The sequence below is a fragment of the Acinonyx jubatus genome, chromosome E1 (assembly GCF_027475565.1).
Source record: "Acinonyx jubatus isolate Ajub_Pintada_27869175 chromosome E1, VMU_Ajub_asm_v1.0, whole genome shotgun sequence".
Taxonomy (NCBI): domain Eukaryota; kingdom Metazoa; phylum Chordata; class Mammalia; order Carnivora; family Felidae; genus Acinonyx; species Acinonyx jubatus.
Genome location: NC_069397.1, coordinates 118,369 through 144,739, shown reverse-complemented (window position 1 = coordinate 144,739; position 26,371 = coordinate 118,369). Strand labels below are relative to the sequence as shown.

The following is a 26,371-nucleotide window of genomic DNA, read 5'->3' as shown; positions in this document are numbered from 1 at the left end:
GAAGCACTGACCAGACGGGGGAAAGCGCTGGAAGCGTTGACCGGACGGGGGAAAGTGGCCTTGGGTCTTTGGGAGTAGGGGGTGAGTTCAGACTGGGACGTGCTGAGGATGAGAACATACGGGTTATCAGAGACGCCTGGCGGTAGGGTTCAGCAAACGTTTAAGAATCTCACTGGTGTTTCACGGAAACGTCAAAAGAGGGATGACGATAGCTTCACGCCATCGGGGATGTTTTTTTAAGGTGTGAGTTTACCCGGGAACAGAGAGGCCTGACCAGGATCCATAGCGATCGGAGCATACACACCAGATGGATAGATAGATGGGGACCAAACGGACAGATTCTCAGAAGAAACTGAGAGGTCCTGCCCTCAGAACGGTGAGAGGAGGGCCAGAGCAGCGCTGGCAGAGGAGACGGGGCAGGCAGTGGCAGTCGTTGAGGACAGCGTGTCCGACACAGGCTCGTTCCACAGGCGGCTCAGGTGAAAGGGTTTGGCAGTGGACGAGGCACAAGGTAGGCCACGCTTCTGGTCTAGCGCAGCACAGACTGCCGATAGCTGGACAAGACGCCAGCCTCCTTCCCCAGACCTTGGCCTCTCGGGCGGCACGGACGGCCTGCCGCCTGGGCTGTGCGCACCGTGGCTCCCGCTGTGTGACCACCGCCCCCTGCCCGGCAGGCTCGGTATCGCTTACGAGTGTCCCCTCACGCAGACAGAGGGGAGGCGAACTTTTGGTCCAACTTCAGCAGACTGGAGGTGTAACCCTAGCAAGACCCTTCGCTTCTCTAGACCTCTGCTGCCTTAGCGGCGCTTGGTCAGCTGTGGGTAATGGCCCCCCCAGCTCCAGTGTTCACGGTTTTCGAGCAGTAGGGTTGGGGTAAAACCCCCTCCAAACAGTGCATAGTTGAAAAGAAAGCAGTGTTGCACATACACCTGCAGACACATCCATGTTTCAAAGTCTGGCTTCCTCCCAGGACAAACAAAAGAAACTCAGTCCCGTGTCCTCAGTGGCTGCACGGTGATGGTGCGGGTCTCCGTGGCGTCAGTGCTGCTGGGTGTGTTTGAAGCGGCATGCTGTAGCTGTTCTGGCAGCCTGGCCCGCACAGTGTGGTCATGTGGCCCCACCTCTCCCCCCAGCTAGAGATGAAGCAGAAGTCCCTGATGAGCCTGGGGAGCGAGGCAGAAGGAAGGCACGGGTCCGAGGCTGCCGAGCTGAACCCCGAGAGCCTGGGTGAGTGCGCCACTCAGCCTTCTGTCTGCGCGGCCTAGGGAACCAGTGATCCGTCTTCTGGATTGTTTTAGTTGAAGGTGTGTTGACCTGAGGAAAGTAGGAGGACAGGAGCTACATGTAGTTTCCAAGGATGGTCACAAAGAGAAAAATGCCAGAGGAGTAATTGTCCATTTTTTTAATTTTGTTTTTCAACATTTATTTATTTGAGAGAGACAGAGCATGAGCAGGGGAGGGGCAGAGAGAGAGACACACACAGAATCCGAGGCAGGCTCCAGGCTCCGAGCTGTCAGCACAGAGCCCGGCGCGGGGGGCTCGAACCCACGAACCGTGAGATCATCCCCTGAGCCGAAGTCGGACGCTCAACCGACTGAACCACCCAGGTGCCCCAGGAGTAATTGTTTATTAATATGACCCAAATGCTGAATCTTTCTGATCACTTCTCTTAGGAGAGAGACGTCAGGTGTTTCTGAGCTACATCTTGTTAATGCGTTCAAAGTGTGCTCTCACTGAGTGTTCAGTAGATTAAGGAATTACCTGCTAATTTCTTAGTGATATCATGGTCAGTTTAAAAACTCTTACTACTTTAAGCACCTGGGTGGCTTAGTCGGTTAAGTATCCGACTTCGGCTCAGATCATGATCCCCGGTTCTTGGGTTCAAACCTCGCATCCAGCCCTGTGCCAACAGCTTGCTCAGAGCCTTGGAGCCTGCTTCGGATTCTGTCTCCTTCTCTCTCTGTCCCTCCCCTGCTCTCTGACTCTCAAAAATAAATAAATGTTTAAAAAAATTTTTTTTAAATAAAATCTCTTTTATTTTAGAGAAATGTGTTGAAGCATTTAGATGAAATAGTGTGATATTGTGCTCTGCATGGAAATAATCCAGGGAGGCAGCGGCTAGCGAGATGAGACTGGCCTTGGGCTGGCGTTAGGGGTGCACAGTGGGGTCTTTATACTTTTCTCTCTGCATGTTAGAAAACATCCACGATAAAACTTTTTAAAAAAAAATTTTTAATGTTTATTTACTTTTGAGAGAGAGAGGGAGAGAGACAGTGTGAGCAGGGGAGGGGCAGAGAGAGAGAATCCGAAGCAGGCTCCAGGCTCTGAGCTGTTAGCACAGAGCCTGACGCGGGGCTCGAACCCACGAGCTGTGAGCTTGAGACCTGATATGAAGTCGGACGCTCAACTGACTGAGCCACCCAGGCGCCCCAATAAAACTTCTTTTTAAGTGTGATGACAGTGCTGGGGAGATTGTGACTTGTACAGTGAGACAAAGGTTTATTTTCTTCAGTAGATGTGTATATCACTGTGGTAACCGAGGTATTTCTCGTCTTAAATTACAGAGTTTATATAGATTATTTTCTCTCCAGAAGTAAACAGTAAGTTTAGTTTTGACTTTTTTCACTACCTTCCTTGCTGTTTGCATTTAGCGAAAGAGTGTATTCAGAAGAGTCTCCTGTTGCTAAGATTTTTGCCCATGGGAGTGAGTTCAGAAGAAAGCCGTGACAAGTTGGCGGCCACAGATGACGTGGATCACCTGCAGCCACGCGACAGGCGCCCGAGGACGAGCTCTGTGGTGGAGGAGCATTTCCAGGCCTCGCTGTCTCCCGTGGAAGCGGCCACACCTGCCGTGAGGGACGGGGGTCCCGGCTCGGAAGCGCAGCCACACCTGCCCCCCGGCAGCGGCCCCCCTGCCTCAGAGGTGCCCCCTGCCGCCCCTGAGGAGCCCTCGTCACCTTCCGCTCCCACCCGGCGGCCTCCCTTCACCCGAGGGCGACTCCGGCTGCTCTCCTTCCGGTCAGTGGAGGAGGCCAGACCGGCGCCCACAGTGAAAGAGAAATACCCCCTGCTGAGGGATGTCCTGGACTTCATCAAGGACCAGTCCCTCTCCCACGAGAGGTGAGCCGGGCAGCGCCTTCCCAGCACCTTCTCTTTTCGAGCTGTAGGCACCCGGGCTGGTCAGAGGCTTGAGGTTCATGTGAAGGCAGGCAAGTTAATACTTGAAAGAGAGATTGAAATTTGTTCTAGAATGTTCAGTGAAAAATCGGGTGATTATTTTTTTTCTTTTAGAGGTGTATTTTGTCATTTCAGATTTGCACGTTTGCACTGTATGAAAATTGCACCTCAGTAATGTCCTGCTAGGGTGAAAAGAAACATTTGTTATGGTGGCTGTCGTTTATAGATGTGTCTTTTTTAATTCTGGGAGAAACTTAGGATTTGATACTTTCTGACAGAATTATATACCTGTGGACCTACATCTCTGGAAGTATTGCATTTGCATGTTTTAATTTCCCCGTCCTGAGAGTTAAAATTTTGTCTCTGTGGGGCAGTAAAGAACCCAACGTTCCTTTTTGATGACTGAATTTGTTAGTCTGGGCTGTGGGGCTTCTGGACAGTTGGCGGGAGCCGCTTCATGTTGCTGCTGGGCAGTGACTAAAAGTAGCCAAGAGGTGCTGGTCCCCCTCCTGAGTGACCTTTCTGACGCCCTCACAGCAGTCCGTCCAAGTTGTTAACATGCCCCCGCTTGAGCTCTCTCGGTGCCCCTGACTTGGGTTCTGTGTTCAGTGTTGTGAAGGTTCTCTCCTGGAGGAAAGCCCAAGCGCAGAGCGTCCTCGAAGTCCTGAGGATAGTTCAGTACTGCACAGAGTCCCTCGGGCAGCCGCACTGCTTCCAGCCGCCGTGCATTCTCTTCCTGCTGGAACTTCTGACCTGCCAGAAAGAGTTTACCAAGTAAGTCCAAAGTCCATACCTGCAAGGAACACAGGCAGGGGTAGTTTTAAAGAAACCCTGATTGTCTTCTTTAATCAGTAACTCGTATTTCCGTGGAGGATGCAAATGTATGTTTTTGGTCAGTTCTCTCATCCTGTGGAGAAAGGGGTTCTATCCTTTTAGCGAGTAAATACCAGATACGAGTTCGCTCCTCCTGATGAGTTTATCAGCTGTATTTGACCAGACAGTGAGGATTGTATTCCCTTGTACCCGTGCTCATCAGTCAGCTCCTGGAAGCTGTGAGCTGACTTTAATTTTCTTCTACAGTAAGGACACGAAGTGTTTCACAAGGTTGTTCTCATAGCTCAGTCAGTATTTCCTGAGCACTATGCCGGGCGCTGTTCTAGGTGATGTATGTGCAGGCAGGCAGGATTCTTGTTCTGATGGAGCTTGTATTTTATGAAGGAGAGACAGACAATAACAGAAGTCCATCCATCCATCCATCCATTCGTCTATGTAATCTGCCCGTCCTGGACAGTGATACACAGGAATCCGGTGAAGCTGCTGTCGTGTAGGTGGGGTGGTCAGAGAGCAGGCTGAGAAGACGGCCTGTGAACCGAGAGCTCAGGTTGAACTCAGGGAAAAGCACTAAAGGCCGAAGGAATAGGGCAGAGGCCTTAGGGCAGGGGCTTAGCCCGAGGAACAGAACGAAAGCCAGCGTGCCTGAGTGAGGGAGGATGGGAGGAGACCCGCTCAGGAAATTAGGCAGGGCTCAGGTGATGTACATCTTTGTAGGACATGATTTAAGGTGTTTGGGTTTCATACTGAGTCGTAGATGGGGGACCCCAAGCCCGGGAGGAGCATACTGGCATTTGCGTTTATGAAAGACCCTTCTGGCTGCTCTCTGGGAAAGCGTGGGCAGAAGCAAAGTAGTTGGTGGATGGTGATGCGCTTTCCTGAGGGGAAGAGAATGGAAAAACAGATCGGGAGAAGACCAAAGTTTGGTGTGTGTGGTTTGAGCTGCCTCTTTCACATCCAAATACAGATATCCAGGCAGTAAGGGTAAGGGTAAGGGTCTGACGTTCTGCAAAGAAGCCAGGGTTAGGGACAGAGTCTCAGCATATAGGTGGTCTTTAAAGCCGTGAGACCGGATGGCCAAGAAAGAGGGCAGAGGTGGACAAGAGCGGGCTCAGGACTGAGCATGAAGGTCATCTCTTTATTCAGAGCTGAGGAAGAGGGGTCAGCTGAGGAGATCAGGAAGGAGTGGCCATCAGGAGCAAATACTGGGGGTGGTGGGTCATAGAAGCTGAGAGAAGAATGTGTCGTACGCTGATGTGGGAGGTTGCACCACGTGAAAACACACTGGGTCTGCTGCAGTCTCATCGGGGCCATGGGGCCGAAAGCACAGGCGCACCGGGTTGAGAGGAAAATGGGGCGTGTAAAATGGAGGGAGAGACCACAGACAATCATTTTGAGAACTTTGGCCTCAAAGAGGAGCAGAGGACAGGGGCAGAAATGCAGGGGAAATGGGATCAACGGAGGGTTTTTAAGAGGTGTCAGAGCGTTTCGTATGCTGGCGGGAGAGCATCAGTGTGAGGCGCACTTGATGCACGGCAGGTACCGCGTGACTCCAAGGGGTCGGCTTGCACAGAGCCCAGGAGGCCGTCTGTGGCTGCAGCGGGAGTCACAGCATGGATGGAGGCGCAGAGACGGGGGACGCCCGTGTGACCTTTCCCTTTTTAAACAAAACGGCAGAGTCATCAGCGAAACAGGAAGGGTTGGGAGGAGTGGCGGCCGTTTACGGAGAGGCAGGAGGGGTTGAAGGTAACACCAAGTGAGAAAGGCAGGCTGACTGCCTGAGAGCTTTGAGCGCTTGCTTGAGAGGTGCCTCTTCCAGCGACACTGTGCTGTGCGGTGCTGGCGCCTGTGTAGGGTTCCCAGGCGAGTGTATGGTGAGGGGCGTGGGGTCTCAGCTGGGTCTGCGGCCCAGAGAAGGGAGGCATGGGTGGCAGTGGGCACGAAGTGACGTCCTGGGTCATCAGGGAGGAGTAGGTCCTGTGGTGTGTAGGGCTCCTTGGGGCTGAAGTCGCTGCTGTGGGGGTCGGGTCTCAGAGAGGGTGGGCAGGCTGCTCTCAGGTGAGGGTCTCAGAGGTGATGCCATCACCGTGGTGACAAGGGTCAAGGTGGAATCTGTGAGGGGAGGCGAGGGTGGGTGTGGCTGATGAGGGCGGAGTACTTAACCCAGAACCCGAGACCCTCAGTGGTGGTGGCCAGCCATCAGTTGGGGGCAGGTTTATATTAAGAGAGAGAGAGAAACGATTGCCGCCCCTCACTCCTGGCGCCAGCCCCCCGGCCCCCCCATCCCCCACCCGTGACCCTGCTTTGCCGTTGCTCCCAGCGACTGCACTTGTGCTCAGGTCCCCGGCCAGTTTGTGCGGGCGCCGCGTCTTGGCTCTTTTTCCTGTAAGGAATCACAATTACTAAGTAAGCAATGGCTTGGCAATCAGGTGATCAGTGTTTTCCTCTGTTTCTAGTTATTTTGGACACTTGGAGGGCTGTGGCGCAGACCTGCACAAAGAGATTCGAGACACTTACTACCAGTTTGTTCTATTTTTGGTCAAAGCGGTTAAAGGATTCAGCAGCATAAACGACAGGTACTGTATAACTGCGCCACTTCCAGAGAAAGCGTTCTTCCTACTTTTTCTGATTTTAGAAGAAATACGTGTTCGGTGTTGAAAATACGGAAAAACAGAGTTAAAAAAAGTTGTGGTCCCTGATCTTACCATCTTGAGCTCATTGCCAACCTACTGTATACTCTGTCCCAGCTTCTTTTCTGTGTGGTGTGAGTGTTTTCAAGGGGATGGTTCTCGGTCCATGTAGGGATTTCCAACCTGTCATTTGAGTTTCAGATGTATTAGGTGCAGTCTTAGAATTTGAGTAGAGAGCCCTTCCCCAGGCGCCTCCATAGTAGGTGCTTCAGACAGAAACCTCGAATCAAACGGTCTCCCTCTCCTCCTACGCTGACCGACCTGGGCTAATTCGGGACTGGCCCCCATCTTGCTGTTTATCGGGAGGTGATCTTTACGGCTCCGTCCTTGGCCATAAAACGCCCCCTGAGGTAGGCCTGGCAGGGCAGACGCCTCACTTCGTGCTTCTGGAGCTCTTGCTGAGCTGTGCTTTGACGAGGGCTTGTGTGGGGTGTGTGCAGTTTGGAAGGACCAGCCGTCCCGTCTGCTCTCCACCTGCAGACACAGCGGGTCGTGACTTGCATTGTCTTGTCCCTCTGGCGATGGACAGCGTCCACAAATTGCACCGTCATGGGCTCTCTAGGTCCCTGCTGCCTGCCTTGTCCTGTGTGCAGACAGCCCTGCTTCATCTTCTGGACATGGGCTGGGAACCTGGCGACCTCGCTTTCTTTGTGGACATTCAGCTACCAGATCTCCTCATGAAAATGACACAAGAGAACATAAGTGTCCACGACAGTGTGATCAGGTACGAACCCGGTCCTGCGTCTGCGGCTCCTCAAGCGGATCGTGAGTACTGGGGTCGCAGCTGGGTTCCTCTGGTTAGGCTCCTCCCTGTGTAGTGTCCTGGCTCGGGCACAGACCAGCCGGGTGACTTTGAGCAGGTGCTCGGAGCCCGCTCTGCCTCAGTTCCCTCCTCCTCCCGCCTGGAGATAATAATGGTACCTACCTCCCAGGATTGTTGTGAAGGGCAGGTGAGTTCTGTTTCTCAGGGGTGAGAACAGGGTCTGGTGCGAGGAAGCATATGTGAGTTGGTGGTGGTGGGATTGGGAACTTGGAGGACAAGGACCCTCCGCATTTTTGGACACCCTGGTACCGCTTGTGGAATCAGAGAACCCTTTTCTCTATTCTTTGGTTATGTGTATATAGGGTTTTAGCCACTCTACCCTCTTGCGTATTGTAAAGACTTAGTTTATGAGAAAAAAATAGTATGCGGATTTTCTTTCCTTTCCATTTTTAATGTCTCCTCCCTGCTCAAGTCCACTTACCCAGGAGCCAGTCGTGTCTGTAGAAAAGACAGAACAAAACGAGAGAAGGAAGGCAAGGGGAGAGGCTTCGCTTTGTCAGACATTCTGGGGAAGGAGGTGGCGCAACAGCCATCTCCTCATTCCCCAGAGCCTGGCGTCACCCTCTGTGAGGGGACGCAGCCGGGGTGGGGGTGAGGGGGTCAGCCAAGTAGTCCCACCCCCCCATCCTGCCACTTCCCTCCGTGCCCCGCCCAGAGTGGAGTCTGTTGTGTTCGCATTTAGCGGCGAGCAATTCCCCTTGTATGTAAAATTCTGGTGCTAAAACAAACTACGAACTGAAGTTATGGAAGTCTATAATTTTTTTTATCTAAAAGGAGCCCATGGGAGTATCTATATGAAATTCTTCTTTGAAAGGAGGAAACTGAGGGGCGCCTGGGTGGCTCAGCTGGTTAAGCCTCCGATTTCGATTTCGGCTCAGGTCATAATCTCACAGCCCCCGAGTTCGAGCCCCGCGTCGGGCTCTGTGCCGACAGCCGGGAGCCTGGAGCTGCTTCGGATTCTGTGTCTCCCTCTCTCTCTGCCCTGACCCCGCTCACACTCTGTCTGTCTCTGTCAAAAATAAGTAAACGTTAAGAAAAAATGTCACGAAACGAGGACACTGAGCAGAGCGGAGTGTGGTGCCAGGGCCTCAGAGCAGCTGACGGGAGAGCCAGAGCCCGGGTCTCCCGCCTGCCTCTCTTGCTGGAGCTGAAAAAGTTCGCTATGGCTCCAGTGCCTGGCACAGAATAGGGTCACCACGAACGGCTCGCAGGTGCACTTGTGCCCTGGGGGCACACCTTTCAGGCTCCGGCTCCTCACCCACTGTCGTCTGTTCCTTCTCACTGCTGTGTACCTCTCGGCAATCTGGCGGTCCTGGGACGTCTTCGCTCGGCAGCGTGAAGGGGCCAGTCTGCTCCCCAGCGTGCTTTTCTCTCTGTGTCCTTCTTGCAGCCAGTGGAGTGAAGACGATGAGCTTGCTGATGCCAAGCAGAACTCAGAATGGATGGACGAGTGTCAGGATGGCATGTTTGAGGCCTGGTATGAAAAAATAGCCCAGGAAGACCCAGAGAAGCAGAGGAAAGTAAGACCTCTCAACTGGAGTAATCTGAAGTGATTTGCTGGGAGTTTGGAGAGGAGAGTCTGCCCGGGGGGTGCCCGCCGGCCGGCTCCCGAGGGTCCCGGTGGTACAGCCTGAGGGGCCCCGAAGCCCGGATTGACCTCCCTCCGAGTGCAGCTCCCTCCTGGAGAACCGGACTCCCAGAGTGTGGGCTCGCGAGGGGCCCACGTCTTCCTCCCTCCACCGAGAGAAGTGCTGAAAGCCCTGGGCCCCGGTGTCCTCGGGCAGCACACCCTCTTCCTGTAGGCAGGTGTCGTAGGGAGCCACGTCGCAGTCGTGGGCCGCCCGGCAAGCTTGGGAGCAGCCCAGCGCCCAGTCAGAGTTCCGTGGTCCAGACGCGCGGAGGCACCGGGCTCCGACAGCCTGCCGTGTCTGTCTGTCTCCGCGTTCACTGCCACACTGTGCCAGGCATCTCCTGCCTCAGATTCGATCATTTTCTCAGGATCGCGTGCCTACTGTGTGCCAGTTAACGGTGGTCACGTAGCACCTTTGTGGTGCTCAGGTGGGGCACGCCCACGTGGCCGCAGCGAGTTTTCTCTCTCCTGTGGTAGTGTCTTACCAAGAGCCATCGGTAGCTCTAAGGTGGTGTGGCTTGTGTGCTCTGATTTACTTAGTGATTTCCTTCCTGCTCTCCAGGCGGTCCTGAGGCCTGCAGCTCCTTTCCAGTAAAACCGGTGCTTTTGCTCATGCCGCGGTGCCCCTGCCTCCCCGCCCCGCCCGTGGAAGGTTTCCCTTTCACGCGCCTGCAAACAGTGCGTCCTCGGCAGTGTTTCCTGTTTCTCTGACGCTGCTCCGTCCAACCAAGTCCCCAAGCTAGAAATCTGGATGCTGTCCTTGACCTCTCCCTTCCACAGCCCCACGTCCAGTCTGTCCCCAAGGTGCCGCACCTCGGCCTCCCTAGCGTCTGTCAGGCCTGCCCGCCTTTCACCGCCCTTGTGTCACGGAGCTGCTTTGACAGCCACTCCCGTGGCCAGTCTGCTGGACTGTGGTCTTGCCTCTTGCAGTCCATCCCCAACTCGGTAGCCAGAGGAACTTTTAGAAAGCTCAGAGATCGTTCCTCCACCTGCTTCCCCCGTGTTTTACCGCCTTTTACACTCAGGTACTGGATTACTGACAGTCTTATGAACCACCGTCCCGCTGTCTCATTCCCTCCTGTAGAACTTGCTACTGATGGTGTTTGTCATGCCTGCCACGCTCACCCCCACCCAGCTGACACCCGTTTGTCCCTCAGGTCTCAGCCGAGGACTCACCTCCTTTGAAAACCCTTCACGCCCTTCCCAACGGCCGCTGATACCCCCTGCAGGGTTCTCTCGGCTCCTGACTTTGCCCGTCGGGGCTATCGTCAGTCTGTATCGTCACCAGAGGGGGTTCCTGAGTAGACAGCGGTCCCTCCCTCTTCTCTCCCTGGCACCTGCTGCAGGGCGGAGCGCTCGCGAACCTCTCCCAGGACGACTGGGTTAATGGGCAGTGGCCACATTGGGAAGTCCATCGGCTAACTGCGTTGCCTTCACCTTACAGATGCACATGTTCATTGCCCGCTACTCCGAGCTGCTGCACGTGGACATCTCCTGCGACGGGTGTGACGAGATCGCGCCCTGGCACCGCTACCGGTGTCTGCAGTGCAGCGACATGGATCTCTGCACGACCTGCTTCCTAGGTACGCGCCGCGGTCCGAGCGGGCCGTGCCCAGAAGTGGTAGTCGTGCTGTTTTCCGTGACCGGGTCGGTTTTCCTCACTCCCCTTGTGCTGAATAGAAAGACTGCCCGGGGTGTGCTCTGACTGGTTGGCAGATAGGAGTCTCATCTCCTGGGTGAAGGAGAAGCTCCAGAGCTGTGGCCTGACGGGCTTCCGGCTTCTGTCAAGCTGGGTGTAGTCGCTCAGTAAGCACACAGGACCCACAAATGCACAGTCAGCCGAGTCTGCAGAACATTACTTTTCTCTCCGAATCATGCAGCGTGTCCAAGTGGTCGAGTACACAGAATCAGACCTCAGAAATCCTTGAATATGCCTGATGTGCAGGTGCTGAGGGAAAACACATTGACATTCGTGGGCATCTGAGTGCTCTGTACACATGGCCCGGTCCCAGAAGGTATAGCCCCGTCCTGGGAAGCGGCTACAGTTTTAGCAGGAGCTAAACGGCACATGCCTACAGAATACATATCCCAGGACACGAATGCTGAGTTCCTGATGAGTGACCGAGTGTTCTGGAAAAGTTCAGAGGTCATAGTAATCGGTGTCGCAGGGGAGGCTCGTGAGGAAGTGTGAATTGTGGGTTGTGACTTCGTCTCTGAAGAAAGTCAGAGCTGGGCGATGTGAAGGTGGTGCATCACTGCCCAAAGCAGAGCAAGTCCGGAGACAGAGGAGTGAGCACCTGTAGTGTGTCTAGAGTCTTTCCAGCTGAGTGACGGACCGAGGCAGGCGAGGCCCAGGCTGGGGCCCTGGGGTCATTGGCTGGCGTGTTGGAACAAACCTACAGACAGTGGGGTGTTGACACAATCAGATCTCTCCTGGAGGGAGGTCGCTCCGGCCTTATAGGAGTTTCCCTTGGGGACTCGGTCTCAGCAATGACCAAGGGTTGTTGCCTGGACCAGCTTCGTGGTGGCGGGAGCAGCAGGGGGTCAGATGTGAGGAGCGGTGAACAGGGTGTGCGATGGGGCACGGAGACCCACGGGATGCAAACGCTGTTTCTCACTCACAGGGTTTGAGGTTGTGGGGTCTTTTTCCCTGTGTGATTCTGGAACAAAAAAGTGAGAGCACAGACCCGAACACTTCTCAGTGCTTGTTAAGGGGAATACACAGTAGATGCTTCATGTTTGTCAGAGGAGGGGGTCACACGGGAGACAGCTCGCAGTTGGGTACGCGGTCTCGTTTCTGCCAGGTGGTGGTCACAATGGGAATTTGTAATACACTCGATCAGGCGCTGTGTGGCACCGGGAAAGGGGGGGGATTGATCCGTGGTACCATGGCTAAGAAGTTCTGTGCTGAGCGTACTGTTGATGTGCTCGGAGCCACTGGGCGGAACAGCCTGGTGACTCCTGGCATCCTGAGCGGTAACTCGGCAGAGCCCTGTTTCTAGATCGGTTTGTGTTTGGAAACTAGCCCTTGTAAGAGCCCTTTGCCTGATCCGCCTCCCGCGGCTGTTTCCCCAGGTGGGGTGAAGCCCGAGGGCCACGGAGATGACCACGAGATGGTCAGCATGGAGTTTACCTGTGACCAGTGCCAGGGTTTGATCATCGGCCGGAGGATGAATTGCAATGTGTGTGATGACTTCGATCTTTGCTACGGGTGCTATGCGGCAAAGAAATACTCCTATGGGTATGCCTCCTTTTTTCCTTTAACAGATTTCAAACGTGCCTACGAGTAAAGAGACCAGTACGCTGAACCCCCCACATACCCATTACCCAGATTTAACAGTTAGGGAGATTTTGCTATGTGTGCTTAGCTTATTCCTTTTTGTTCTTTGTTAAAGTATTTTAAAGCAAATCACTGATCTTAAATTATTTCCTTCATTCATACACCACATCCATTCTAAAAATTATAAACATTCTTTCACGTTACCAAAATGATATCACACTTTGCAAATGTCACAAAAGGAATTCTACATCAGCTAGTTTGCCTGGAGAGTCTTTTGCCAGGGAGGGGGTGAGGGGGTGTGAAATCCTGAAAGGGTATCACAGTGTTTGTGTTGGTTCATTTTCCTGGGGAGAGGGCTCGTACCTGTCTTTATACTTGCAGTTAGCACGGCCTTAGAGGTCACAACGCCCAGCAGTGACCCCCCCTGAGGGGGGTGCACGCACCCCCGCTGAGGCCCTGTTTCTCGATTCGAGCCTCACAGAGGCCCGTAGGCCGTAATTGTGTCTTCTTTGCAGCCATCTGCCCACCCACAGTGTCACGGCTCATCCGATGGTGACCATCCGGATCAGCGACCGTCAGAGGCTCATCCAGCCTTACATCCACAACTACGCCTGGCTGCTCTTCGCCGCGCTGGCTCTCTATAGCACCCACCTGGCCAGCGCAGAGGATGCGGGCGGTGAGAGGCTGGATTCCCGGGCCCGCAGCAGCGCCGCGGCCCTGCACAGCCAGTGCATGCAGCTTGTGGGGGACTGTCTGATGAAGGCTCACCAGGGAAAAGGTGATTGTCGCTCGTGCACCGAAACCAGACCAGCTCCCAGCCGCTTGTGCAGGAAAAGCCTCACTAGCAGTGAAATGCCGTGCTCGGTTAGAGGCAACCCAATCCACTTTTGCACGGGAGACGCTCACCCTGGTGTGGAGCTCATTCCAGGCTCTCACATGCGTTTGAGGAAGATTGTCACATTAAAACGCACTTAGTGCCTCTAAAATGTTTACACGAAGTTGAAAAAAAAAAAGACACAAAAGCTACCAGTTGAAACTCGTACTGTCTGTGGATGAAGTATCTAGTGTTTGGATCTGCCAGACTTAACTTTGCCAAAGGAATAGTTTTTAGCCCGGAGCACACATCCGCTTCACGCGACTGCGTTCTGGATGAGAGCACTTTGTAATTAAAGTCGTTCGCCTCATAAAATCTCTAGACGATTCTGACTTGACTGCGGAGTGCTAAGGAGAACATAGCGTGAATGTTACTTCTGACATGTTCCGGTCCTTTCACAGTAAGGGACTCCCTCTTCTAGAAAACGCTGAGGACATCAGACCTGTGTTGGGTGGCAGGGGGGCAACACCAGTGCTTTGGAGCCGTCTTGTTACCTGTTTGCCGGTGGGAGTTTAGAAATCTAGTTGTGTGGGGCAGTGGGTTCCTGGGTAGACAGTCCTGTTGTGTCTCCAGTCTTCTGCTGTTAGTGAAGCACAGGCCTTCGTCACTGTTTAGGCTTTTGGTGCCTGAGGTCAGGTGTGGGTGCCGGAGAGCTTTGTGCTCTGGTTTGCTCTGTGGAGAGCCCGGCCGCCTACTTCCATAGAGGAGCAGTGACTGTTGGCGCCTGCGGGAATTAACCCTTGTTGTAAAATGTGTAACCATTCCCCTTATTTGTTCCCCTCGTAGGTCTGAAAGCCCTAGCTCTTCTCGGGGTACTGCCAGATGGTGACGCTAGTCCTGAAAGTCAGGCCCCGCCCGTCGCTGTGCCCGCCCACACACCGGAGGAGGAGAGAGCGATCCGGGTCGCTGAGGGCCCGTCACACACTGGCCCTTCTCCGCACGACACTGTACGTCACAGTTCGTTACTGTGCACCATGTCAGGTCGAGAGGGGGAGCCATTCTGAGTGGGGAGCAGAACAGAGAGGTTAAGGCCGCAGACGCTCTTGACCCGGGTGTCCCGGGTTCCGGCCCCTGCCCTGTCCGATCCTGGGCATGTTACCACCACGTGTCCTCCACTTTCTCGTCTGTGAAGCGGGGTGAGAATAGTAATACCTGCTTCCTAGGGTTGTTCTGAGCATTTGCACACATGACACGGTGAGCTGATGTGCGTAAAGTGCTGGAAACTGTGTTCACAGTACATTCTGTGTCAGTGTTAACGGCTCCTGTCGCCTGCTCAGGCGGGGTCCCGAGGCCGGAAGGTTACGCACCGAAAGGGACTTGTTCCTGCCCGTGGCGAGCCCTGTGCATAGGAAGCGGTGTTCACAGTCAGCCCGCAGGCAGGGAACACGATGTGCTCTCTGTGTGCCAGGTAGACACAGTGGTTCGCGAACGTCTGTCTAAGTAGAGGGGAAGGCTTTCTGGACTCACTTGGAGCCAGTGATTGCGATCTGAAGGATGGTTTTGTGGAAAAGCACCGCATACCTTCTGTGATGCTGCCTCCAAAGCTTGAGTCGGTGCCGGGAGTGCCCTTGACTTTGCCTCGGGAGCTGCTCATGTTTCTGTCCTCTCTGTTATGCTCACCAGTTCAGGGATCCCCCGTTTGATGGTTGTGGCTCACCATGATCCCATTGTCCTTTAGAGGAAGACGAAAGTAAAGATGGCTGGTGAAAACTTGAGAGTTTTGTCAGCTTCACTCAGCCAGGGAGCCAGCGCAAGACAGGCGACACAAGCTTCCGACCAGTCTCTGACGCGCTGACGTTCTGACCACAAAACTCTGGGCAGCATGTCAACCACCCACAGATGGTGGTGGGGCAGAGAGGACGTTGTCAGCAGGGATAGCCTCCACCCTGAGCCTGGGGCAGTTATGTCTTCCTGGGAGCTCCTGGCATCTCAGGACAGGCTGCCTTGAGCTCTCTGCTCCCTGTGTGTCCTCCTGTTCCTTTATTTGCATCAGAATGGCCTAGATGAATTTTTTTTATTCAGTGGATTAAACGCTGTTATTTTGGGGGAACCTAGCCAGCTCAGTCCGTAGAGCGTGTGATCATTGATCTCAGGGTTGTATATTCAAGCCCCACGTTGGGTGTAGAGCTTACTTAAAAATAAAATCTAGGGGCGCCTGGGTGGCTCAGTCGGTTGGGCAGCCGACCCAAGCCGAATGGGTTTCCAGCCGCAGCCTGCACACTTACTACTGTGCGGCTGGTGTGCATTATTCAGCATCGCTGTGCTTCGGTTTCTGTCTGTGAGACGCAGGCAAACAACGGTGCTCACCCACAATGCCACCCTGCAGGTAAGGGCGCGAATACGGGCCGGGCGCGAGGGGCTCTACTCCCACACAGTAGTCAGTACACCTCAGTGCTGCTCTGGTGACATGGAGACTATTTGTGGGGAGTGCGAGCTGGTGGAGCCGCTCTGGAGCGCAGTACGGAGGCTCCTCAAAAAGTTCAAAGCAGGGGCGCCTGGGTGGCTCCGTCGGTTGGGCGTCCGACTTTGGCTCACGTCATGATCCCACAGTCTGTGGGTTCGAGTCCCGCGTCGGGCTCTGGGCTGACAGCTCGGAGCCTGGAGCCTGCTTTGGAGTCTGTGTCTCCCTCTGTCTCTCTCTATCCCTTCCCTGCTTGCTCTCTGTCTCTCTGTCTCTCTCTCTCTCTCTCTCTCTCTTCTTTATCTCTCTCTGAAATAATAAACGTTAAAAAAATTTTAAATAAAATAAAATGTATGAAATATATTACTTTTCATTACACGCCTTGATGCTCAGATTGTCCCATGTTTGGCCCGTGGAAGCGCCTTCCTGCTGGCCTCTCTATCCTTCTGATGTGTCTTTTTCTTTGAGCACTTCCTTAATTTTTGTTGCAGAAAGGTGTTTCAGGCTCTTCTTTGAGGCTTTCCCTGGCCCAGGGGAAAAGGCCTAAGGAAACACCGGTCGAGGGCTGTCATCCTACCGATCGAGGCAGCTCACTGCCTGACTCTTGAGCCCAGGAAAGCCTCGCGGCTCCAGCAAGAGCCCCCTTAACAAGGCTCCTTGCCAAAATAAAAATCGCAGAAATGTAAGCTCAGTGTTCTAGAAGGACACTTTCTTTTTTTCTTTTTCCCAAGAGAAGGACTTTCTGTAAGTGGCTTCTAAAAGCTAAGTAGGATGGGGGCACCTGAGTGGCTCGGATGGTTAAGCATCCGACTCTTGACTTCAGCTCAGGTCATGATCTCACGGTTCGTGAGATTGAGGCCTGAGTCAGACTCTGCTGATGGCGTGGAGTCTGGGATTCTGTCTTCTTCCCTCTCTGACCACCACCCCCCACACACACACTTGCTCTCTATCTCTCTCTCAAAATACATAAAAATAAACTTACAAAAAAAGCTAAGTAGAATGTACTCGAGGTTTGTACTATGGCCATTGCTAATGGAACTGTGGGCTCTGATGCAAGGGCCTTTGGGAGACGTTTCGGGGATGGGTTGCAGTGATGGCTGTCTTGATTAGAGCACAGATTTATCGTCAGAAATGAGGCACATTTTATTAAGGAATTCAAAAGTATTTCAGTCCCTAAAGACTGGCTAGTGATTTTAAAAATTGAATCGTATTACAACATTAATGAGCAAACTTAAAAAAACTTTTTTGAAGCAGGGGAGGGGCAGAGGGAGACACAGAGAGAGAGGATCCCAAGCAGGCTGCACACACAGCACAGAGCCCAACACGGGGATCAGTACCACAACCGTGAGATCATGACCTGAGCTGAAATCAAGAGTCGGACGGACACTCAACCATCTGAGCCGCCCAGGCACCCCAAATGAGTAAACGTCTATTATAAGAAACCTTCATTCTTTGGCGTTTTGTTTTCAGGGAAAGAGAGATGGTCACAAGGTCAGACCTTTCGACTGCAAGCAGAGGAGTAAGGAGGACGAAGGTGCGTCTTTAGTGAAGGATCCCGCACGCCAGACTCAAGTTTCAGACTCACCTGCAGGGCTTCCAGGTGAAGATTCTTCGATCATGACCTTGATCTCTTTTATCTGAAATGCACACAGACCCATCCCTCGGCTGTTTGTTGCACATGGTTTCAAACTGGCTAGCAACCAAGGGCGCACGGTTTCTCATTTTGTATTGGATGGTACTGCTAACACTTTGCCTGCGGAGGGCCTTCCGTGTGCCAAGCCCTGTGCTAGACTGTGGGGATGCGACAGGGACCAAGTCAGACAGACACACGGGTCCCTGCCACGGTGCTTGCAGTCTGGGAGGGTGTCGAGCACTGTGCGGTGACTGTAATTGGAAGTGAGACGTGGCTCTGTCCAGAAGAGAGGTGTGAGCGGTGGCGACCGTGGCTCTGTCCAGAAGAGAGGTGTGAGCGGTGGCGACCGGTGTCTAACCGGAACAACCGTACCACAGGAAGCCTTGTAAAGGTCAGGCTGCGAGGGACCTCAGCCGTGCTAGGACCTGCTGTGGGGAGAGACTTGGAGGGCAGGCGGGACAGTAGCAGATGAGGCCCCGGAGTGGGAGCCGCCAGGCGACTGGAGGGGAGCGTCCCGCCGGCAGACGGGCGTGGGTGGAAGAGAGCCCTAGGGGTTGCTGTGTCCTCTACTGAGGAGGGCCTCGGCCGACTGCCCGGGGCTGGCAGCAACAGGGTCGGAGCTGCGTTCCCAGAAGATTGATGAGCCCAGAGATGGAGGTGCATGCTCGGGGCTGCAGAGCCTCCTTGTCGGGGTGGCCTGGGGGCGGGGGGGGCAGCGAGTGTCTCCCTGGCCTGCTCCGTGATGGAGGCAGGAGTGGGCACCGGGCATCCTGCCCCGTCCATGGGGCCAGCCCTCAGCAGGGGCTGATGGGCGTCTTCCCGGTGCAGCCGGCTGACACTCCTCATTGGCCCAGGCCCTCTTTGGTCTGCACAAGTGCCAGCGTCCCGGTCCAGGTACAGAGTATTCATCCATCAAGCACCCTCTGGGCACCTGCTATGCTCGAGAAACATTTCTAGGTACTTGTGACACATCACTGAAGGACAGTAAAAATCTAGAAGGGAAGACATAATAAATACCAGCGATTGGGTTTGTTGAAAGGTAACCAGTTAGCATGAGCACAGACTAGCAGGGTCAGGGGAACGGCGACTGCAGAGGCTGGGTGCCCTGTGTTTTAGGAGGGCAGTCGGGGGGGCCCCCTTGAGTGTTCAGCAAAGTCCAAGTTTCGTTCTCTTTCGGCTCAGGGACGGTGCAGCAGCTTACTTGCTGCTTGTACGTGCACAGAACCTGGCAAGACCTGAAAGTTTGATGTTTTACAACTCAGATGCTGACACTTCAGTCGTGTCCTCTCAGAAGCCCATCGAGGAAAAGGCAGTTACTCCCAGCCCGGAGCAGGTGTTTGCTGAGTGTTCCCAGAAGAGGATTTTGGGATTACTAGCAGCCATGTTACCTCCCTTAAAGTTGGTAAGAGACAGTGGTACTTTCTTTCCTGGAAGAGGGGTGGTAGTTTTGTGGGAGAGACCACCTGTTACTAGCAGTCATCTGTGTGTCCCTGAGAGTAGCATAATAAGTTCGAAGTGGGATTGTAAGAGGATACCTGAAGGGGTATTTGGTGGCTCAGTCAGTTAAGCGTCCAACTTTGGCTGGGCTCGTGATCGCACAGTTCATGAGTTGCAGCCCCACGCGTCGGGTTAACTGCTAGCAGCACAGAGCCCTCTTTGGATCTTCTGTCCCCTTCTCTCTCTGCCCTTCCCCCACTGGTGCTTTCGTGCTCTCTCTCTCTCAAAATAAATAAATAAACTTAAAAAAAAAAAAGAAAAAAGTTGATACCTGAGAATGTCTTTTCTCGCCTGATTGTGCGTAGCTGTTGAGGGAAGATACCGCATGGCCCCTGTGTGCTAGCCAGGTGTACCTAGGACGTGAGGGGTACAGTGTGCAGTTGATGAGGTTACACGGGCTCCGTGTTGAGTAGGTGTTTCTCCTTCTCTTGGCAGGACCCCGCGGTCCCCGTGATAGACCTGGAGCGTGCCCTCCCACTCATGTTTCAGGTTGTCATCTCGAACGCAGGCCACCTGAACGAAACCTACCACCTCACGCTGGGTCTTCTCGGCCAGTTAATCACCCGCCTTTTACCAGCAGAGGTGGATGCTGCCGTGGTGAAGGTCCTCTCCGCCAAGCACACCTTGTTTGCAGCGGGGGACAGTTCCGTCGTGCCACATGGCTGGAAGACCACCCACCTGCTCTTCAGCCTGGGAGCCGTGTGTCTGGACAGGTAGCCCCCCGCACCCTGTCCCACCTTGCTGTCCATTTCCTTAAGTCCGTGGTCCGGCCCTCGATTCACTCCCGTGGGCTGTTGTCCAGGCATCTCTTGTGAGAATAAAATGAGTTTGATTAGAAGTAGTGTCACCTGACATTCAAATTGTCCTTAAAACCCACATTAAAACAGCTGTGTGGTCGGGGCGCTGTCTGCTGATTCAACTTTCTGATGATGTATACATTCTGGTGGGTTTTCCCTGGCAGCAGTAAGTGTGGGCTTGGAGGTTGAAGCAAATAGGTCAGTTTTTACTGTAAAAGTAACGGTCACAATTCCAAATTTGGAAAACAGAAAAGGAGAAAAAATCACCCCAGCCGCACCGTCTTAATACACCTGGTACTGTTTCAATATATTTCCTTCTGAGCTCTTTTTTTCTGTGTGTGAATGTGAGTGCACAAGTGCACTTGGACATGTGACTGTTTTTACAGAGTTTTTTTTAAACGTAGCCGTAGGCTGAGCATGTAGGTAACAGAGGGGTCGTTCGGGTCGCTTAAACTAACGGGCGAGTGGCTCTCGGGCAGGCGGCTGCACCTGCCGCGGAGTGTCGTGAGCTCTGCTGAGTTGACTTTAGAGCCTGCACCACCTAACGGAGCTCTCGCCTTCCAGCCGGGTGGGCTTGGACTGGGCCTGCTCCATGGCGGAGATCCTGCGGTCCCTCAGCGGTGCCCCCCTGTGGCGTGACGTCATCGCCACCTTCACGGACCACTGCATCAAGCAGCTGCCATTCCAGCTGAAGCACACCAACATCTTCACCCTGCTTGTGCTGGTTGGCATCCCCCAGGTACGCCTCTTTGGAGGCTGGGCCACGTCTTCCCACCCTCCGCCCGCACGGCAGGGTCTCTGCAGCATGTGTCTTGGGGAGTTTCCTCCCTTCAGGTATATGATTTGCATGTACAGGATTGCTGGGTTTTCCAGATTATGGGATGGTCTGTTCTACTGCATTTTTAACAGGTTAGGCATTTGACTCATTTGTTAGCCAGTAGCTGGCTTTGACTAGCAGGTAACTCATGGGTGAAGTTACACAGAACCTCAGGGTAGCTGTCTCTCGGGTGGGCACTGACCTTGATCTTTCTGATCCTCACGGCTTGCAGTTGGTTGGGACAAAGGGGACTGTGAAACGTGACTTCCTCCAGCAAGCATGTAAACCACTTCTGTGCCGGGCCCTGGACGTAGGAAGCCCGTCCTTGAGGACTTGCTGGCGTCTGGGGCACCAGTAGGGAGGCGGGGGCGGGGCTGGTGTTGGGCTATGGGCCTGTTCCTGTCTCCGTGTCCTTCTGAGTTGCCTCTTGGTCTCTGTCCTGCTCTAGGTCCTCTGTGTGGGAACTCGCTGTGTGTATGTGGATAATGCCAATGAGCCCCATGACGTGATCATCCTGAAGCACTTCACTGAGAAGAACAGGGCTGTCGTCGTCGATGTCAAAACCCGGAAAAGGAAAACAGGTGCCAAGCGTAATTGCTTTTTCTAAGAATGAAAGGAAGTTGTCCAACCTCTGTGTACTCTGAAATGCGTAGAGATACCTTGGTTCTTACCCTTGCCTATGGTTTTTTTAAAAAACAAGTTGTGAGTCTCTGAGCTTCTTTTTCTTCATCTCTGAAGAGATGTGGTTGAGTTAGGGTAAAAAAAATTTTAAGTCTGTTTATTTTATTTGAGAGAGACAGAATGCAAGTAGGAGAGAAGCAGAGAGAGAGAATCCTAAGCAGGCTCTGCATGATTGGAGTGCAGAGCTGACACGGGGCTCGAACTCACGAAACTGTGAGATCATGACCTGAGCCAGAATCGAGTCAGGCACTTAACTGACTGAACCACCCAGGCGCCCCAAATTAGGGTAAATTTGAAGGCCCTTGCCATGCTGTTATTTTGTAGATATGGCTCTGTGCTTTTGGTGGGACACATTTAGGTTCTGAACATGTAATTTTTCCATTTGCCAGTGTTCTTGCTTTTCTAGTGGGTAATTTAAATACATTGTGGAGTCAGATGTCTAAATGAGTGTGAAATAACTTTGAATAAGTATGTTGACATTCAGGTCGCTTTCCATTTTGCTCCATCAGTAGAAGAGTGGAAGTATATCACGAGTCACCTTTGACTTAGTTTGCCGAACCCTAAACAGCCTGTGAACTCTGGAGTATTGTAACCACTGTGTGCCCAGTTCTGCTTCTGAAGTAATATGCTTTCTCATTCAGCTTCAGCATCAGGCCCTGGCTGTGCTTTTGTGTGTGGTGTGAGGTAAAGGTCAAGGATCTCGTTCTTTCTCCTTTGTTTTTCTTTTTTGCATATCAACATCCAGTTGTTTTAGGACCATTTGTTTAACAGACTTCTTTCCATTGAATTATTCTGACACCTTTGTTGGAGATTAGTTGACACCCTTGTGTGTGTGTGTGTGTGTTTGTGTGTGTGTGTGTCCATTTATCGGTTCTGTCTTATTCCATTAATCTATGTATCCGGCCTTACTCAGATACCGCATTCTCATGACTATTGTAGATTTATGCTAAGCCTCGAAATCAGGTCCTCCGGCTTTGTTATTCTTTTGTCAGCATTGCTCCGGGTAGTGTAGTTCCTTGGCCTTTCTGTATAAATTTTAGATTCAACTTGTTAGTTTCTCTTAAATAACCGCTGAATCTGCATATCCGTTTAGGGAGAACTGACATCTCAACATGACCCATGAGTACTGTATACCTCTCCATTTATCTAGGGAATAAATTGAGGTCTGTAATTGCCCTTCATCTGGCACAGCTGACTTCTCTCACTCCTGATTTTGATAACTTGTGTCTTCTCTTGTTTGTTTCCTACAGTGTCTCGTCAGAGCTTGATCGATGTTATTTGATCTTTGCAAAGGACTAACTTTTGGTTTCGTTGATTTTTTTGTTGTTATTTTTCTGTTTTCTGCTTCATTGATTTGTCTTTGTCATTAATTTCCTACTTCTTGCTTCGGGTTTAAATTGCTACTTTTTTTTCTTGCTCTAATTTTTTTTTTCTTTCTTTAATTTCTTAGGGTGGAAGCCTAAATCACTGATTAGAAATTTTTGTTATTTTTTGGTAGCAGCATTGTAAATGCTATGAATTTTCCTCTAGGCATAGCGTTAGCTGCATCCATAATTTTTTATATAACTTATATTATTTTCATTCAGGCCATTACAATAGAATATTTTCTATTTATCTTATGAGTGTTTATTTATGGATTGTTTAAGAACTTATTGTTGAATTTACAAATATTTGGGGGATATTCCAGAAATCTTTGGTACTGATTTCAAGTTTAATTCTCCTGGCATCAGTGAACATACTTTGAATTATTTCAGTCCTGTTAAGATTATTGAAACTTGTTTTACGGTCCTGAATTTGATCTGTTTTGAATCAGGTTCCATGTGCACTTGAAGAGAAACCTATGCTGTTCTGTAGACGTCTTTTTTAAGTGAAGTTAGTTGATAATGTTGTTCAAGCTTTCCATGCTCTTACTGAATTTCTGTCTGTTCTAATGATTACTGAGAGGAATGTTAAGGTCTCCAACTGTAATTGTGTATATGTCTGTTTCTCAATTCAGTACGAAATGTCCCTTTTTTTGAAAAATTTTTTAATGTTTATCTTATTTTTGAAGGGGAGAGAGACAGAGCGTGAGGAGGAGAGGGGCAGAGAGAGAGGGAGACACAGAATCTGAAGCAGGCTTCAGGCTCTGAGCTGTCAGCATAGAGCCCAATGTGGGGCTCGAACCCACGAGCCATGGAGCCAAAGTTAGAACTTAACTGGCTAAGCCACCCAGGTGCCCCATGAAATGTCCCCTTTTCATCTCTAATATTCCTTGTTCAGAAATTGACTTTAATGTTGATGTAGCCTCTCTAGCTTTTGTTTTATTCAAAACATTTGCATGGTGTATATGTCCCATTCTCACACTTAACCTGCCTGTGTCTTTACATTTAGTGGGTTTCTTGTAGATAGCATGTAGTAGAATTTTCTTTTTAATGTACTCTGACAATCTCTGCTTTTTAATTGGGATGTTTAGATGATTTACATTTAATGTAGTTATCAAGATGATTGAGTTTAAATCTACTATTTTCTTGATTGTTTTATATTTGTCTCATTTGTTGTTCCTTTTTTTCCCCCCCACTTCTCTGCCTTATTTTGGATTGAGGGTTTTTGTTTTTGTTTCTTAATGACTCCATCTTATTTTCAGAATTGGCTTTTAACTATCTCTTAATTTTTTCACTGGTTATTCCAGAGTTTGCTGTAGGTTACTTGCAGCACCTGGGTGGCTCAGTCAGTTAAGCATCTGACTTGAGCTCAGGTCATGATCTCATGAGATTGGTTCATGAGTTCGAGCCCCCCACTGAGCTCCCTGCTGTCAGCACTGAGCCTGCTTTGGATCTCTGTCCCCCCCTCTCTGCTCCTCCCTCACTCGTGCCCTCTCTCTCTCTCTTTTTCTCTCTCTCTCAAAAATAAACATTAAAAAAAGTTGTTAATAAAATGAGAAAATAATATCTTTTATATTTATTTATATACGCGTTTACCATCTCCGGTGCTGTTCATTCCTTTGTGTAGGTTTGGGTATCTATCTGGTATCATTTTTCTTTGGCCTGAAAACAACATTTCTTGAACGTCAGGTCTGCTGCTACAGAATTTTTGTTTTGGTTTGTCCTACCAAGCCAAAGAAATATTTATTTTGACTTTATCCTTGAGAGATAATTTTGCTGCATAAAAATTTCTAGGCTGAGAATTTTTTTTTAATACTTTGTAGTTATTCATCCATCGTCTTCTGTCTTGCATAGTTTTTGCCACAAAATCTATGGTATGCTTTGTTACTCTTCAAATATCTTTTCTCTAGGGCCACTTTTAAGATTTTTCTCTTAATCACTGGTTTTTAGCATTTTGATTATAATGTGCCTTGACATGATTTTTTTTTTGTTTCTTCTGCCTGGGGATTTAATGAGCTCCTTGATCTGTGGATTTACAGTTTCCATCAAATTCAGAAAAATTTTAATCATTATGTCTTGAAATAATTGTTCCCACCCCACCCCCACACCCCCAACTAGGATACTTCCACTCTCACTGGTGGGAAGACACAATATTCCCAGGTCTGTGTGAGCTCCAAGAATTGTTCATCCTACAGCTTTTTGGTAGTTCTTTCATAGAACTGGGTGGTTTCCTATCTAGGAAGTTTGCTCTCGACTTCACGCAGATCATACTTCCAGAGACTCACAAGGAAGCTTCTGTGGCTTTTCTAGACAGGTCTCCCATACCCTCTCTGTCTCTGTGCCTCTCTCTTCTTCATGATATTCTGCCCCCAAAATTCTGGCTACCGTGACTTTCCTGAACTCTGACCTCTTTCTCATCAGTTCATTGAGACTGCGGGACTCTGCTTGGATTTCCAGCGTCTGTTCTGCAGCCTGTAAATTGTCTCCAGAAAGCCAGGCTGTTGGAAGACTCCCCTGGTTTATGTCTCTTCTATCAGGGATCATAGTCCTTTTACTGCTTGTTGCCTCGTGTCTGCAAACCATTGTCTGTGATATTTTTTTTTTTTTTTTTTACATTTTGGTTGTTTAAGATAGGAGAGTAAATTCAGCCTGTCTTAGTTTGTCTGGGAGTGGAAGTCCCTTCTGTGTACTATATTAAGTTCCTTTAACACTTTTGGAGACAGCCTGTGTGTGCACAGTAGTAGGAACGTAAATTGTCTCTCCCAGTTGCTCGATGGATAGGTGGCCCAGTGCCATTTTTGTGCTCACCTGCAAGCCAGCCTTAATTATGACGGCTAAATTGAAGCCAGGGAGATTATGTTCTGGGGCCTGCTGCTCTTACTTCAGTAAAGGTGTGTTACTAGGGAAGAGACCTCGCTGCAGGAAGCACTGACCAGACTTTTGTGCCTTTTCTCTTCCTGCCTGACATCACCCTCCAGTGAAGGACTACCAGCTGGTCCAGAAAGGACAGGAATGCAACGACTGTCAGGCCCAGCTGAGCCAGTACTCCCAGCACTTTGCCTTTATCGCCAGTCACCTCCTGCAAACCAGCATGGAGAGCCATTGTCCTGAGGCAGTGGAGGCAACTTGGGTCCTGTCCCTGGCCCTCAAAGGACTGTATAAGACACTGAAGGTAATGGTGAGCTTCTCCCATTTGCTAATGAGTCTGGCTGTGATTTAACATCTGTGGGGCATCTACATCAAGGAAATGCCATCTGATTTCGATAGATGGTTAACCTAGGATCTTGATTATTTTTCGGAATGTATGGGGTCTTGCAAAAGGATAACTCAAAGGGGAAAACAGGTTTTTCCCAGTAGTTGGTTCTTTGTATTTTTTCAGTACTGTTTCCCAGAACCGGGTATTTGCCTAATGAGCACATAACCTTTGAAGATGGGAAGAAACTAGACCAAACTGTTTCTCTCTTCCCTCTGAACCACAGCTCCTCCAGCCCATCAAAGGACAAGAGGAAGGGGAGAGGACCAGCATCCTACGGGACTTTGAGTGATAGGCTTGGTGGTTGGGGTGGAAGGAGGGAGACATGTGAGGATATTACCCCTGGGTGGTAACAGGGGTACAGATGAGAAGCCTGGACTTGTAGGGAACATGGTTCTTCTGTTCTGCCACCTGAGGGGCCTGACAGGGGGAAGGAGCGTTTTTAGGACCCTACCTCCCCACAGAAATAGCCGTGAAAGAAGGGTTTCATTTTAAAAGTTTGTGAGTGCCTGGACTTTGGCAGAATTGCCCAGGGGACCACAGAAGGACCCAGCAGCCCAGGGAGCCAGCACTGAGGGGCTTCCAGCTCCAGCCCAGCCCTGAGTGCTGAGTGCTTGTAGGGAGGG

The 26,371-nt window shown here is 51.3% G+C and overlaps 1 protein-coding gene across 4 annotated transcripts in view; it reads left to right on the top strand.

Moving 5' to 3' along the window:
- The window catches only part of ZZEF1 (zinc finger ZZ-type and EF-hand domain containing 1), a 102,831-nt gene that overhangs the window by 57,728 nt on the left and 18,732 nt on the right, over positions 1-26,371 (top strand). For 2 of the 4 annotated variants that reach the window (XM_027047520.2, XM_027047519.2), the window contains exons 28-43: positions 1,134-1,227; positions 2,652-3,120; positions 3,787-3,951; positions 6,465-6,584; positions 7,261-7,422; positions 8,912-9,041; positions 10,596-10,734; positions 12,227-12,392; positions 12,947-13,209; positions 14,092-14,252; positions 17,177-17,306; positions 18,602-18,741; positions 19,272-19,549; positions 20,198-20,372; positions 20,899-21,031; positions 25,471-25,664. In XM_027047520.2, coding sequence (XP_026903321.1) covers positions 1,134-1,227; positions 2,652-3,120; positions 3,787-3,951; positions 6,465-6,584; positions 7,261-7,422; positions 8,912-9,041; positions 10,596-10,734; positions 12,227-12,392; positions 12,947-13,209; positions 14,092-14,252; positions 17,177-17,306; positions 18,602-18,741; positions 19,272-19,549; positions 20,198-20,372; positions 20,899-21,031; positions 25,471-25,664 — 2,919 coding nt within the window. Of the gene's footprint in view, positions 1-1,133; positions 1,228-2,651; positions 3,121-3,786; positions 3,952-6,464; positions 6,585-7,227; positions 7,423-8,911; positions 9,042-10,595; positions 10,735-12,226; positions 12,393-12,946; positions 13,210-14,091; positions 14,253-17,176; positions 17,307-18,601; positions 18,742-19,271; positions 19,550-20,197; positions 20,373-20,898; positions 21,032-25,470; positions 25,665-26,371 lie in introns of all 4 variants that reach the window. The other 2 variants (XM_027047518.2, XM_027047517.2) reach the window with 1 other exon arrangement.